The 14,041-nt window shown below is 48.2% G+C and overlaps 5 protein-coding genes across 5 annotated transcripts; 3 read left to right on the top strand and 2 right to left on the bottom strand.

The window, feature by feature from the left end:
- The first annotated feature begins 1,938 nt into the window (after positions 1-1,938).
- BDCG_02827 (pre-mRNA branch site protein p14) lies at positions 1,939-3,872 on the top strand. Its single transcript, XM_045418395.1, has 5 exons — positions 1,939-2,256; positions 2,378-2,401; positions 2,570-2,626; positions 2,715-2,842; positions 2,967-3,872. The coding sequence occupies exons 1-5, from the start codon at positions 2,219-2,221 to the stop codon at positions 3,065-3,067; spliced, it is 348 nt and encodes a 115-aa protein (XP_045274985.1). The 5' UTR covers positions 1,939-2,218; the 3' UTR covers positions 3,068-3,872.
- Positions 3,873-3,938: 66 nt separating this feature from the next.
- BDCG_02826 (vacuolar membrane protein) lies at positions 3,939-6,176 on the top strand. Its single transcript, XM_045418394.1, has 2 exons — positions 3,939-4,943; positions 5,049-6,176. The coding sequence occupies exons 1-2, from the start codon at positions 4,488-4,490 to the stop codon at positions 5,661-5,663; spliced, it is 1,071 nt and encodes a 356-aa protein (XP_045274984.1). The 5' UTR covers positions 3,939-4,487; the 3' UTR covers positions 5,664-6,176.
- Positions 6,177-6,694: 518 nt separating this feature from the next.
- Positions 6,695-8,973, top strand: BDCG_02825 (small nucleolar ribonucleoprotein complex subunit; the record flags this gene model as incomplete). Its single annotated transcript, XM_045418393.1, has 4 exons — positions 6,695-7,123; positions 7,220-7,741; positions 7,816-8,704; positions 8,822-8,973. The coding sequence occupies 4 exons, from the start codon at positions 6,695-6,697 to the stop codon at positions 8,971-8,973; spliced, it is 1,992 nt and encodes a 663-aa protein (XP_045274983.1).
- Positions 8,613-12,084, bottom strand: BDCG_02824 (hexokinase). Its single transcript, XM_045418392.1, has 5 exons — positions 11,720-12,084; positions 11,457-11,579; positions 11,255-11,280; positions 10,750-11,160; positions 8,613-10,650 (listed from the first exon to the last, which is right to left on the bottom strand). Exons 1-5 carry the CDS (start codon positions 11,754-11,756, stop codon positions 9,766-9,768), a joined length of 1,482 nt encoding a protein of 493 aa, XP_045274982.1. The 5' UTR covers positions 11,757-12,084; the 3' UTR covers positions 8,613-9,765.
- Positions 12,085-12,553: 469 nt separating this feature from the next.
- Positions 12,554-13,902, bottom strand: BDCG_02823 (NAD-dependent histone deacetylase SIR2; the record flags this gene model as incomplete). The annotated part of the gene is made up of 2 exons (XM_045418391.1): positions 12,554-13,705; positions 13,780-13,902. 2 exons carry the CDS (start codon positions 13,900-13,902, stop codon positions 12,554-12,556), a joined length of 1,275 nt encoding a protein of 424 aa, XP_045274981.1.
- Between the last annotated feature and the right edge of the window lie 139 nt (positions 13,903-14,041).

Raw genomic sequence — 14,041 nt, 5'->3', positions numbered from 1 at the left:
TCGACTGTTATCCCCGGATGCCTTTCGAATAGCGTTCTGTTCAAAGGCCATCCGACAATGCCAACTGACGATGCAAACAAAGGGGTACCGGTGTAAATAATTACATGCTTCTAGGTTCCCAGCCCATAACCGGAGGAAGCAGGCAGAGCCAACAATTTCTCAGTGATGGGTCCAGTCATGAGGTTTCCAACACCCTTACCAAAGGCCATGAGGCCATACGAAAACAGATGTTCCTTCGACAAAAGCGCGAATTTGGGTTAGAAAACAACATACGAACCGCCAAACAAGCCAAAGAGAATGGCGAATGCTGGCAGTGGAGCTAAGACTGCGCATAGCCCCAGACCAAGAAGAAGCAACCGCGGAGACAAATGTCGTGATGAAGACTAGGATGTAAAAGTTGCCGAACCGGTCGGAGACATGGCCGAACCCAACCTAACCAAGCGTGGAAGCGATATTAAATGCTGACAAGAGAAGCGCGCCCATTCGAGGTGAAAGGTCAGCCAGGGTTGCAAATATCGGCAGATAGATAGAAGGGACATAGATGGCAAAGCCCTGGAACAGGTTAGAGAACATCAAAACCCAGAATTGAGGTTTATGCACATAATCAAATTCCACCCTAGAGGTAAGTTTATTTCCGTTACTTAATGGAAGCCGTCTACCCTTGATTAGAGGTAGGATAGGCACCACTAAGACTGCCTGGGCAATAGCAAGCCCCCTGAGAGCTGTGCGATATCCGTACGCCAGGAGCCATTCAAAAAGGAAAGGTAAGCCCACACCGCTAACCCCACTACCGGCAAAGACGACACCGTACGCAAGGCGCAAAGGGAGTCCCGAGAAAGGCTATGTTCGTTGCGGCGGTGCTGATGACGGGGATATTGGGGTTGTGCAAAAATTGCGGGAGACGGCTGTAGTGCTCCTGGAGGCAATGTTAAAACCTATACTATTAGTATGGGTTCGGAAAAAAAAAGGTAGCCAGCTTCAAATCAAGTGGAGCTTATTCCATATCACGGCCCCAATCAGGAACAAACCGAAAAGAAACAGCCATGCCCCGGCGCCTTTGTCCGCAGGCGGCAACCCCGCAGCGGGATGATCGCACGGTTGGGCAGACGTTCATCAGGTCTGTCAACTCTATGAGCTCAATAGACATAGGTGATGAAAAGAAAGAAAGAAAGAACGAATATAAACTCAGCAGGTGATTGCTATAGTATGCTATGGAACCTTGTGATGGTTAATAACGAGAGGAGATGGGGGGAGGTCGTTCTGTATCTCTAATTCTCATTGATAACCCAGCTCGTTGCGATTAGCCAATGGCGTAGGTGGTTGGATTAGGAGTAGAAATGGTCTGTTTAAAGTAAGCCCTGCTTCTGTAGGCTCATGAATATCAAGAGGGAAGTCGGATTAAGATGGTGGCCCAGAGCTTCGGGCGTCTATTTAGCTGATTTCAGCTGTGAGCAATTGAATAGGTAATTAGGGCGTGTGGGAGTATGGTAAGCATGGCGGCGATGCATTGTTCATCGTTTTGATGCAACGCAGGAGGGCCTTGTCCTATCGTATGTATGTCCATGTTTTATCGGCCATGTACTCCGTAATCGGCACGTTTTCAAGTTTTAAAGCAACTTATTACACCGTTAGGTTGGCCCATGCTTCTGTTTAGTGTGTCCACCCAATACCTAGCTGCCCCCACCACTGGGCCACCAGACGCTGAAGGACAAGAGGAGCAGGAAGAAGACTGCCCTCTCTTACCCGCTCCAAAAAGACGCGTGCTTAATATCTCTGCGTACTGAGAATGATGTTTCCACGGAGCGCAAGCCAAAGTGGGATTTGCGCTGTGGAGGTTGGATGGTTAGTTGAGGCTTGGATGACGTGACCAAAGGCGTGGTTGAGGCTCCAAACGTCTCCACTTCTTCCAGTTAAAGTTTCCCGGCTGGGTCCTTAGTCGACATCGGGACTAGCCCCTTATGTTTGTTACATAATCCACACTATGCCCAAAGCGGCAACAACCCATCCGACCAAACCCAAGATTCCCAGGAGCAATGGGCAAGGCGTTGTATCTCATCTCTCTACTCTTTTAACGATCTCCCAAGGTCTGTGTCTCCTCTGTCTGTCGACAAATATCCAACCACCCGCCCGCTGCCCTTCCCACAATCAGACACACATATAGCACTACTCTGCTCCTAAGCAAATCCCCGTCTCCGCATACAGACCTCGCCTAAGAGATATGAGCCGCAGCACCAAGCTTGCCCCGGAAGCCAACAGGTATGTCACTAGAATATTCTCTCCTCCCTCTGGCCCCGATTGGCTTGAATCTCTCTTTGCGGCAAGCACATAATGATGGGAAGGTATATATGAACGGTACTGACACGGTGTGGAAATCTAGGATCCTTTTTGTGAAGAACCTTAGGTGAGTTAAACCTAGCATCGTCGTAACCATGCCTGCCTGCTCGCCGTGCCCGAAGGGACACCCTTCGAGACTGCACAGATAACTCTTCGCCGCAAGCCCTTCCTCCGGTTCTACTCGATATACGATGGGAAAGAGGCCATATCTAATCGTTTCATTTTAAATGTATAGCTACAACGTCACCGCAGAGGAGCTTTTTGACCTTTTCGGGAAATTTGGCCCTATTCGGTAAGGGAGCACCCACTCTCTGGCCGCCATTGGATCAACAAATATTTGAGTAAAGGACATACCTGCTGATTGCTGATGGAATAAACAGTCAAATACGTCAGGGCATTGCAGCAAACTCGAAGGGCACTGCATTCGTCGTGTACGAGGATGTTGTCGATGCCAAGCAGGCCTGTGATAAATTGAATGGATTCAATTTCCAGAACAGATATCTTGTCGGTTAGTATATCCATAGATACACATCTAGAAAGCGGTGGAATGTCATGGATAATAGAAGGAGCGAGCTTGATTGTTCGATACCCTGGGTTAACAGACCTACTGACTCATCTAAACTACGATTTAGTGCTATACCATCAACCTGAGAAGATGGCCAGATCGAGGGAAGATTTGGCCACCCGACAAGAAAACCTAGAACGACTAAAACAACAACACGGCATCGACTGATTTTTCGTCTTCTTCCCTCGTTTTTTGTTTGCATGCATGTCTCTCTTTCTTGTTAGTTATTTATTTCCCCCCACGGTTATCTTCTCTTTTTCCTTATCTTCTTTTTTCCCTCCCATTCCCCCCCTATCATCATATGATTAAAAACCCCATTCGATGTATTCCTCTCTTCCAAGTGTGACAAATCGTTTTCCAAAGTCACTTATTTGGAGAACATTTACCTCTCCTACCACTACGCCTTGCGGAGCTAGAGAGGTGCACCTCTAATTTATCCTGGGAGGACGGTGTGCAACAATATTTGGGTCTTTATTTTTATTTTATTTTTTTTTATCTTTTTATCGATTGGCTTCGTTGCCTACACTCCTCATTGCCTTCCTCCCGTTTTTTTCTTCTTCTTTTTCATTTTCCATTTTTTTTCTTCCTCATGATATTGACACGTCAGACTCATGTTCATTACGATTAGTACTGTTATTTGTTTATTTCCCCTAATAGGTTTATATAGGGAGGATACGGCAGAATGTCAGCAGAAATATGCAGTTATATTAAGTTTTACAAATAACAAATAAGGAATGAAATACGAAAACTTAGAGACGTAGGAAAGAGGGAGAAAACTGAGTGTTCTCCTCTCTCTCCCCCAGCCGGGATGCTGCCCTCGGTGAAAGCTCATGGAACCTTTCGTGGTTTGGGGTTATTCGTTGGCCGCCTTATTATTATAAAGAATCACACCTTTCGAAGAAATCTGTTTAAGGTTTCTGTTTGACATATTCGAAGATTTCTTCTTCAACTACAGAGTATTGAGGTTAACTATCTACTACGGAGGATACTGTAGTTATAACATCTTGATACGATACTAGACGCGGTGGACCTGGCCAGGCCCTGTGGCGCTGGTCACTGACAGATCACCTGACATCACGCAACCCCAGCCTGTGACCTAAACATCCTCATGCCTCAACATCATAACATAACGTCCACACAGAGAGAACTGAGAAATACGAAGAAGCACCGCGAGCTTGTTTCCACCAGCTAGAAGCCGCCACTATATACCGGGACTTGAAAAGCTATTCATCCCGTATGGAATAAATATCAGCATAGCCTTGCTTGGCATTTCGGTTTGGGATGGAATACGTTCGCAACTTTCGTCCCTCAACCACGGTTAAATAACCAGCCCCGTTCGCTCATTTACCTCGACAGGAAGACCAGGGGCTAACGCGGAAAAGGAGAGAATAACTAAGGGCGGAAGATAAAGAGCAGGAAACAGGAGCAAATAGAGGTAGAGAGAGCGAGAGAGCAAAGCGATTACCCGCCACATGCATTCGAATTCCAGGCTCCAGTCCTTGCCTACTTTCTCCTCTCAAGGCATGACCCGTGTCTTCAGTTGACGGCCTTCTTTATTTATTTAAATACCACCTAGGTACTGCTTGCCATGGCAGACCTATTACCATCACAGACTTCAAAGGTCATCGCCACCATCGCCGTCGCGGCAACCCACACCATCTTCTTTCCGTCCTCCACATTCCCTCCCTCCCCGTCGGCAACATCCACCTCAATAATATCCCAGTATCAAAAACAACAGGGCAGCGGCAACGGGGAAAATGACGGTAGCAATGGCGAATGTGAGCTCCTCGGCCCCTTCGCGCTATTTGTACAGGCTGCACTGGGCGCCCTCGCGCTGCTTTCACTCGTGTACAAGCGATGGCGAGAACGGCCACAACGACCCGTGAAGGTATGGGCGTTCGACGTGTCGAAGCAAGTCTTCGGCTCTGCTATGCTGCATCTAGCCAACCTGCTCGCGTCGATGTTTTCCGCAGGCCAGATCCCCGTGACGGCGACGTATCAGCCGAATCCGTGCTCGTATTACTTGCTAAATTTGGGGATTGATGTATGTGTTATTGATTTTAAACACCCTTGAGATAAGATCATTTTTCTGGATAAGTCTAGGATACAGCGGTGTGCAACAACTAATCAATGTAATTTCTGTATACAGACAACCTTCGGCATCCCCATCTTGATCCTGTTCCTCCGTATCCTCAACCGCGCCGCCCAGTACACTCCGCTCGCCAACCCGCCTGAATCTATCGAATCAGGAAACTACGGCCACCCGCCCCGCGCCAAGTGGTGGTTCAAGCAATCCGTGATCTACTTCTGCGGCCTGCTCTGTATGAAAACATGCGTTGTCGTCCTGATACACATGCTCCCCTTCATCGTTAAGATCGGCGACTGGGCCCTCCGATGGACAGAGGGGAATACCGCAGTTCAGATATTCTTCGTGATGCTTTTGTTCCCGGTCATTATGAATGCGGTGCAGTATTATATCATTGATATCTTTATCAAGAAGCCTGTGCCTGTTGTGAGGCACGAGAGGGTTCCAGGCGAAGATCCGGATGATGTTGATAGTGATTCTGATGGCGTTGATGGTGTCGGGATGGCGGGGGATGATGATCGGCATCGGCGGAGTGCGTTGTTGGCAGGGATTGATGATGGGGATACTGAATTTTCGAGCGATGAGGAAGACCCTGTGGTTTTTTCGGATAGTGATGATGAAGCGAGGGTGAAACAACCCTTTGAAGCTGGTGACAAAGGCAATGGTACTACAAATTAATTGAGCATCCACCGTGATAGATTTGGATACTCTATTTTGAGATATATGCTCACCTGCCATCCCTTTCACTGCCATGTTAGTTTTCTCATAAGAACAAATGCCTGATACACCCTGATGTACTTTATCTTCTTGTTCTGCTTTCTTGTCTACTTGCGGGATGCTTTGCGAATGGCGTTTTGGCGAAAATTCTGGCTATGTTTCATATTCTCCATTTGCCTTTGTCGTCTTCTTTTGGATATCCAAGCATTCGCCTCCTCAAGACAAACCCTGGCATTCTGTATTCTTTTCTGCTTGTATTTTCGCTCCTGTGCGTTATCGAAGCGTCATTTCTCTTCTTTCTCTCATTCCTTGTCTTTTTTAATGGATCCAGCCCAAATCAAAATATATATATATTTCACTTTTATTTCAGATGCATCTTCAGTTTGTTCCAATGCTCACTGGAATGGTGTGTCATGATGTGATACGCCCTTTTTGTAAAAAAAATAAAAATAAAAATAAAAGTAAAAAATTAAACCGCTGAATTGTTATTTTTTAACCCTTTTTGCAACTTTTTTTTTTTTATTTTTTTTTTTTTATACTTAAAGCCCCTTACGTTGCTGGCAAATCCTATCACACCAACGATTTATACAGGAGTTCATTACACTTGATCCTCCTTCTCCTTTGGAGTAGTCTTTAGGTTCATAAATGCCCGCATATGGCAATCGCAGTCTTTGTAGTTTATATTGAAGTAACGGGTATATCAATTTGTGAACTTGAATTATTTTACCCGAAAAGGAGAAATGCTTGGGGTTTTGAAGTTCATGTGACAGCGCGTCTGCAGCCTCAGGCATCAGTTTTTTTTTTTTTCGACTTGGGAACTAAAAATATGAAAAGTGAAGGTTAAGACAAACCACAACTAATTACCATTATGGGTACTTGTCCACACGATTATAAATGAGCTGCTATTTTATACAATTTGGTTAATTTATTATTCCTCCCGCCCATCTCTTGATTCTTTCGGCGCCACCAAATAAGAAACCGCGCAAACTCCAATGCCCTCGATGCAAAAAGTCCGCGTGGAAAGAGCTGCAGCAGCTGCCTCGCTGCCAAGGGATGCAGGCTTCTTCATTGATACTCACGGTGCCTCTGAGGATGATGGCCTGGTTGATAATGCGAGCAGTGAAGATGAACCAATGCCCAAGGATGAGACGGAAGAGAAGCTTGAGCGGTTGCTCTTTGGTGATGCGGCGGGGTTTCATGATGCGTTAAGAGAACATGAGGTTGAAGGTATGGAGCTTGTGCCACGGGATGGAAATGAGGATGGAGAAGGAGGCGGAGAAGAGGAGGGCGGAGAAGAGGAGGGCGGAGAAGAGGAGGGCGGAGAAGAGGAGGGCGGAGAAGAGGAGGGCGGAGAAGAGGAGGGCGGAGAAGAGGAGGGCGGAGAAGAGGAGGGCGGGTTGGAACATGTTGATGATGCCGACGTAGGTGTTGCTTTATAATATATATACTTATCCATTTTTCCAATGTCGACCTCCGGTCAAATGAAACTTTTACTGACGTTTTAATATGTGATATAGCTCTTCTTCCTCGATTCAGGCACTGCGGGAGCTGATCTCGAGTTCCCAATTGTTCAGGGTGCGCCGGATGATCAGCGGGAGAATGAACCCCCTGCGGCGTGGGAAGATAGTGACGATGAGCGGATCACGGTCTCTCTAGCGGGTAATAATAGGTTGCGAAAGCTACGACTCACAGAAGAAGACGATGTCGTCACCGGCTCAGAGTATATACGGAGATTGCGCAAACAGTTTGAACGACTACATCCCGCCCCGGATTGGGCGAACCCATCCAACATTGCAGGTGGACGCAGCGCGAAGAGAAGGAAGACAGGAGCGCAGTCGGATGATGAGAGTGTTTTAGGTTCTGATCATATGGATACAGATGAGGAGGAGGAAATGTCCCTGCAACCGCTAGCACGCCTATTGCAGAATGCTGGTAATCTCACGAAGGGTGAAAATAATGCCAAGAGTGGTGGGAAGCGGAAGCTCCGCCAGGAAGTCCTGGATATTCAACGGATGAAAGATGTTGGAAAGGGTCAGCCTGTATGTTTTCCCTTTCAAGCGGTCATACTCCTAAGTATTTTTCCTTCGTGCTAACACTCACCCTTCAACTGTAGTCCACCATCGAGTCTCTCACTTTCCACCCACACTACCCTCTCCTCCTATCCTCCGGGCCGGCCTCAACTCTCTTCCTCCACCACATCTCACCCAAATCCTCCTCTCCGAACCCCCTACTTACCTCCCTCCACGTCCGCCGCACCCCGATACACACCAGCACTTTCGCCTCTCCTACAGGGAACCAAATATATTTTTCCGGTCGCCGCCGCTACTTCCATGTCTGGGACCTGGACACGGGCAAGGTCGAGAAAGTCAATGGGCCTGCTGACCGTAAAGAAGAACAAAAGTCTATGGAACGCTTTAAACTATCTCCCTGCGGCCGGTGGATGGGTGTCGTCGGCAGCGCGCGGAAAGGGGGCGGTATTATAACGATCCTCAGCACCACAACGCTCCAGTGGGTTTCACAGGTGCGCATTGACAGCCACAATGGCGTTGCTGATTTCGCGTGGTGGAGTAATGGGGAGGGTATGTGTGTTGTTGGCAAGAATGGAGAGGTTAGTGAGTGGGATGGGAGGCAGAAGCGCATTGTTGCGCGCTGGGTCGATGAGGGTGCTGTGGGCGCGACGGTGATTAGCCTTGGTGGAAAGTCTGGAAGAACGCAGATTGGCGGGGATAGGTGGGTGGCGGTTGGGAGTTCGAGCGGGATTGTGAATATTTATGACCGGAGGCCATGGGCTGCGGCTGCTACTGAAATCGAAAAGAAGAGCAAGGGGAAGAAGATTGATGGAGAAGTAGATCATGGCGATGGGCAGTGCGGGATCCCGCATAACCCGAAACCGACGCGCATGCTTGATCAGCTAACGACGCCCACAAGTCATCTTGTCTTCTCGGCGGATGGGCAATTGCTTGTCATGGCAAGTCGGTGGAAGAAGGATGCGTTGAGACTGAGTATGAAATACACCCCTGAACTATCCCTACCCACCTCGTTTCTTTTTCACACATGTGTTTCTTTTCGTACATGGACTATTGCGAAGTCTCAGTTGACTAACGATAGCTTACACACAGTTCATCTCCCGTCATGCACTGTATATAAGAATTGGCCTACGTCCAACACCCCCTTTGGGCGCATTTCGGCAGTTGCTATCGCGCCAACATCGGATATGTTGGCTGTCGCGAACGAGCAGGGAAAAATTCGGCTGTGGGAAATTCATGGCTAGCCCTCTGGTAGGCTCGCATTTTTCTGTACTATATACTCCCGTATATAAGTCGTTTAAAAACGGTATGGCCCTCGAAAGGGGATCATGGGGTTACAAGGGTAGGTGCGAAAGATTCACCTCTATATTTACCAGGGATGGAAAAAAGAAACGAAGAGAGATGGAGATACTCTTTCATAGAGTTAATAAAATGAAAATTGCTACAAATTCAACTACCAGTGGGATGGATTGCCATTCTTTGCTTGATGCAGCAATTGCCTCCTCAAGACTACAATAATTCTGCCTAAGCGCTCCATGTGTCACTCGGAATAGGGGAGGAATGGTCTGGTTTGCTGCATGTCTCGTCGCCGAGGTTCAGATCCACCATTGTGTCCGGGGCTTCCTTCCCCAGGGCTGCTTCCGGTCTATATTTCTTCGAAGGATATTTAGGTGTAGAAGGGGGAGAAATTTTTTTGATTCCCTAACTCAGCGTTGCTAGCGATACGCAAATCGGAGATGTGGCGTTCCATTGTGACAGTTTTTCGAGAGTCCAGGGTTGCAAGCGCGGATCGTGCGGACTGGAAATATAAATCTAATATTAAGACAAACCCGCTGCTAACTTACCTCTGTCCATGAAGTTAATGTCAGACCAATTGGTCTGGGTTATAACTTCCCACTTAGGTAGCATACTTCCTAAATCAGAGTCGGTCTATATGAATATATATATCTTTATATATTGATGCCTTCGTAACTATCTTCTGTATTTTTTTCTCTCTCCATTTACTCCGTACTTTGTACACAATCAAAAAGCCGCTCTCAACACTGACAGCACATCTTCTTAATAGCATCCTTATTTCTAATCCCCACCAGATTCCCCTGTTTAACCCTCCCAAGGGTCAATGCCGCTATAAGTGCCGCACCAACACCGGACCCATCTTCCGCTCCACTCATCACAACCCGATCCGGCACGTCATCCGGCCAGTCCAGAATCTCCCTCAACGCCTTGGCGCCTCTGGCTTTAAAATGAGGGTACTTTTCGAACACTGACCCGTCCGCGCCAACATGACAGTGGGTGATATTCTTCTTCTTGCAGATGGCCGCAACGCCGCAGGCCGAGAGGCGCGCAGCACGCGTGCCGATTAATTCTGCAAGGCGCCTGCAGAATTCTAGCTCTGAAGGCATGGCGTGGATTCCTAGGGTGCGCTCGAAGAGATCACGGGTTTCTGATAGGTTCTCGAAGGGGTCTTCTTCGATGAACGCTAGGAAGGAGGAGTCCAGGGAGTAGGGTTTTCGCAGCTTCGAGACGTCCTGGTTGGCAAAGATGAGCTTGCCCTTGTTGTCGTAGAGGTCGAGGAGGACGAGGCGAAATATCTCGCCGAGGTAGAGGCCTGCGGTCATTTTTTCGAAGGCTTGTTGGCCAGGTCGGGGAGAGTCGCGGTCGATTATGATGTCGTATTGGGTTCGCGGGAGGACGACATACTCGTTGTCGAAGGCGCCGTATTCGCAGTTGATCGCGACGGGAGTGTCGGGGGGTAAGTTGTAGTGGGCTATTTTAGGGATAGAGCCGGCGTTTTCCATGTAGGCGGCGTTGACGCCTGTGCCGAAGATACAGCCGATTTTCATTTCCGGGTCGGTATAGGCAGAAGCAATAAGGGTGCCCGTCGTGTCATTTACCAGAGCCGCAACTTTAATGGGGAGACCCTACACATGCAATTAGCATCTGGTAGCCAAGATCAAGGCTGGACAATTTGCCCAAAAAGGCGATAGCGGGAAGAGAGAGAAAGAGGCTCCAATGTTTACCTTCTTAGCCAGTGCTTCCTCCAGCATTGGGACAACATCCTTGCCTTCAACACCGTCGATATCAAAGCCCTTGGTCCATCTTTGAAGTACACCGTGGTCAACATAATCCTGTGTGGCAGGATAAGAAAAGGTAAAACCCAGTGGCAGATCCGGGAGAGCCGTGCAGCCCTCATGGTAATATTCGATAAACTGGTACACGCAGTCCGCAATGTATTCCCATAGTTCTGACGATTTGCCGCTCTTCAGCTCTTCCGGGATTCGATACTTGGACTGTGTGACATCGAACTCGCCCTTTTCTTCGGAGAGCTCGATTTCGCAGACACGCAAATTGGTGCCTCCCATGTCCAGGGCGAGGAATGTGCCCTTTTCATGGCCAGTGGGAAATCCCAAGACCCAGGTGACATTCATAGGCTGAGGAGGAAGCGTTTGTCAGTAAGCGACAATTGGATGGTCCCTTTGGGAGATGCACAGCGGATGTAAAACGAAAGGGCTGGGGGAAACTTACAATGTTTCCGCCTTCGACGCTGAGGCCTATTGCATTCAAATTGTTAGAATAGCCAAATATTTAATATTGTAAGAGGCTGATCCTCAATATGGAATCCCCGCATTCTCTTCTGCCCCTTCTTCACCTGCCCCTTCACCGCTTCTCTTTTCTTGGGTACAGATATCTATCCATTGGACAAACAAACGGGGATAAGGGGACTCACCCTTCCGTAGCTCTTTGATGAAATGTTCAACAATCTCCTTAAGCTTCGCCTGGTCAACTGTGAAGAGCTCTTCTAGTGTCTTGAGCTGTTCAAGCATGTCCTTGGGCATATCAGCCATTGACCCTGAAGAGAGAAGATTTGTTAGCTGTAGCTGTTACACCTTCGCATTGACATGTAGCCACAAAGACATGAGTTCTAATCCCACGGCTCAGACATATTCCAGATCCTAGACGCTTAATGGGGCTTTTCTGGCGAATACTCACCCTTTCGGGACGGCTTTCGGCGGGGCGCTATAGGCATTGCGATGGCGGCCGATGGTCTCAAATTGGGGGATACTGGATAGAAAACGGGGTTTACTGCGGAGCCCAGGGGCAGAATAATCGAGGTGACAGGTGAGGAGTACGGGACGAGGGAGGAATTGGAGTTGATCGATGTAAAAGTGGATGGGATTGAGGTTGGTAGGATATAGCTTCATTATTTAGTCTGCCCCGTGAAGGTTTGTCGGTGAGATCCAGAACCAACCTGGGCACGATGACATATGACGACAGTAAGCAGCCGGCATGGAGTCTACAAGCTCCAGCCACAGCACTAGCGCAGCAAGAATGCGCGTATGCATGATATATTTCCTTAGTCCTTTTATTCAATTTACTCGTATATTCTATACCTCTTTAATAGGTTCAGGCCGTCCAGCCCTCGGGTTTGGCCCCATTTCAAATCATGTCACATATTTAACGCTGCGCCAAGGTAGAGTAAGTACGTCATGATGTAGCTATTCCCGAAAATCCTGACTCGGCGCAGAAACGGAGAAATTCTCAGAGCTGGCTTCAGATATGCAAAGCAGTTTGATTTCTCTAGATAACTAAGAAAGCGGCATCGTCCTCAAGCAAAGGACAGCAATATGACTTGGAAGAAAAAGGAAATAGACGCCATTCATTAAGGTTGACATAGTACTCTAAACATCCCTAGTTTTGATCGTGATCGTCATTAAATCTTTATAAGTCTCTTTCAAGGTCCATAATGATAAGCAGGAAATGAAACAGGTGTTATCCGGACACTTTCAGGTGGGGGTAAAACCTGATGTCCATTAGTTAGTTATTTCACCGTTCTGTCTCCTGGTCACTTTCTTTATTAGGTTCGCGGCCGGCGGTGGATGAGTTCTCCTGCTTTGTAGCACAATCATCACTAGATTTCGTCTCTGACTTGCTTTCCTGTTGCGGCACAGGGTCGAGTTGTTCTGATTCGGAGGGCTCGTTACCCTTCTTCATTACTCGATCTTCGTCATCTTGGGAAGTGGGTGTGGGTTCGCGCTTGTCCGTTGCATCCTCTCCATTTCCCACCTCACTCTCCTTCCCCTTCTGTAGCTCTGAACGGACCCGGTCTTCGTGGGCTCGCGATATATGCAATGTGTGCTCTACTTCTTCTGTCAACCGCTCGATCTCATCACGTAGCAGCTCATTCTTAGAGCGAGCCGGCTTTTCCTTTTCTTTCTCCATTAGGCCTGCTTTTTCAGGATTTGTCTGTGCCCATAATTCCTCAAGCTCCTCCCGCCAACCCAGCGCCTCTGCCAATTTTAGTACACCATCGTCACACTCGCCTAATAGCAATACATCATCTGGCCTAGTACCGAGACCGCCAACCCTATTGAGGTTAATCAGGAGACGAGGACACCCTTCTTTGCAAAGGCTAGGTAAACTAGCGAACGGCTGTACACTCAAACTAGTGCCCATAATAATGCACAGGTCTGCTGCAGCTGTCAGCGTACGGTTCATGAAGAAAGCTTCTGGCAGTGGCTCTCCAAAGAACACAATATCAGGTTTCACGAGTCCCTGACAATCGAGACATAGAGGTACATCATTTGCATTTATCGCCTTGCGCATTAAATCTTCGGGGTATGAAGCTTTGCATTCGATGCATCGGTGGGATGCATAGCTTCCATGTGCTTCAATGATCATCTCGCCCGGTATGCCGGCTGCCCGCTCCAGACAGTCGATGTTTTGGGTGAAGAGCTTGAGCAAGCGACCTTTGTCGTAGAGGAGCTTAATAAACGAGTGGGTGATCGTTGGCCGATAGCGTCCGGGAAACATCTCCTTGGACAGGGCATAAAAGGGGTAGGGATTTTTGCGGAAGTAGGAGATGTCAAATACGGCTTCTGGGTCCGGGAGGTTTAGACGGGCGAGATTGGCGTAGACGCCGGTATCTGGAGAACGGAAGTCGGGGATTCCTGCCGCTGTGCTGATGCCTGCGCCAGTCTGCGTAAAGTCGGGCGGGGAAATATTAGCATTGCATTTATATGTATTGTATCCGGGTGTTATGAAATCCTTACCAAGACCACAATCCTCCGAATATTCTTTTCTTTAATGTACTCAGCGATCCCTTCGACGGACCTGGATTTCAAGGTTACTGGTGCAGTGCTTCCGTCCACCAGCACGGAGTTTTCGTTCCCCATTTTGGGCAGGCGGCGAGAGGACGAGCCCTTTTGATGCCTGAGCCTCCGGCGACGGCCTATTTTGGCGTTTCTAGAGTGGTCTGTATCTATTTATTTTCAATAGAGATTTGCCGACCAAAGCCTTGTCCTAGCTTCCAAC

The sequence above is a fragment of the Blastomyces dermatitidis genome (genome assembly GCF_000003525.1).
Source record: "Blastomyces dermatitidis ER-3 genomic scaffold supercont1.3, whole genome shotgun sequence".
Lineage (NCBI taxonomy): Eukaryota > Fungi > Ascomycota > Eurotiomycetes > Onygenales > Ajellomycetaceae > Blastomyces > Blastomyces dermatitidis.
This window is presented reverse-complemented; position numbering and strand designations above follow the sequence as displayed.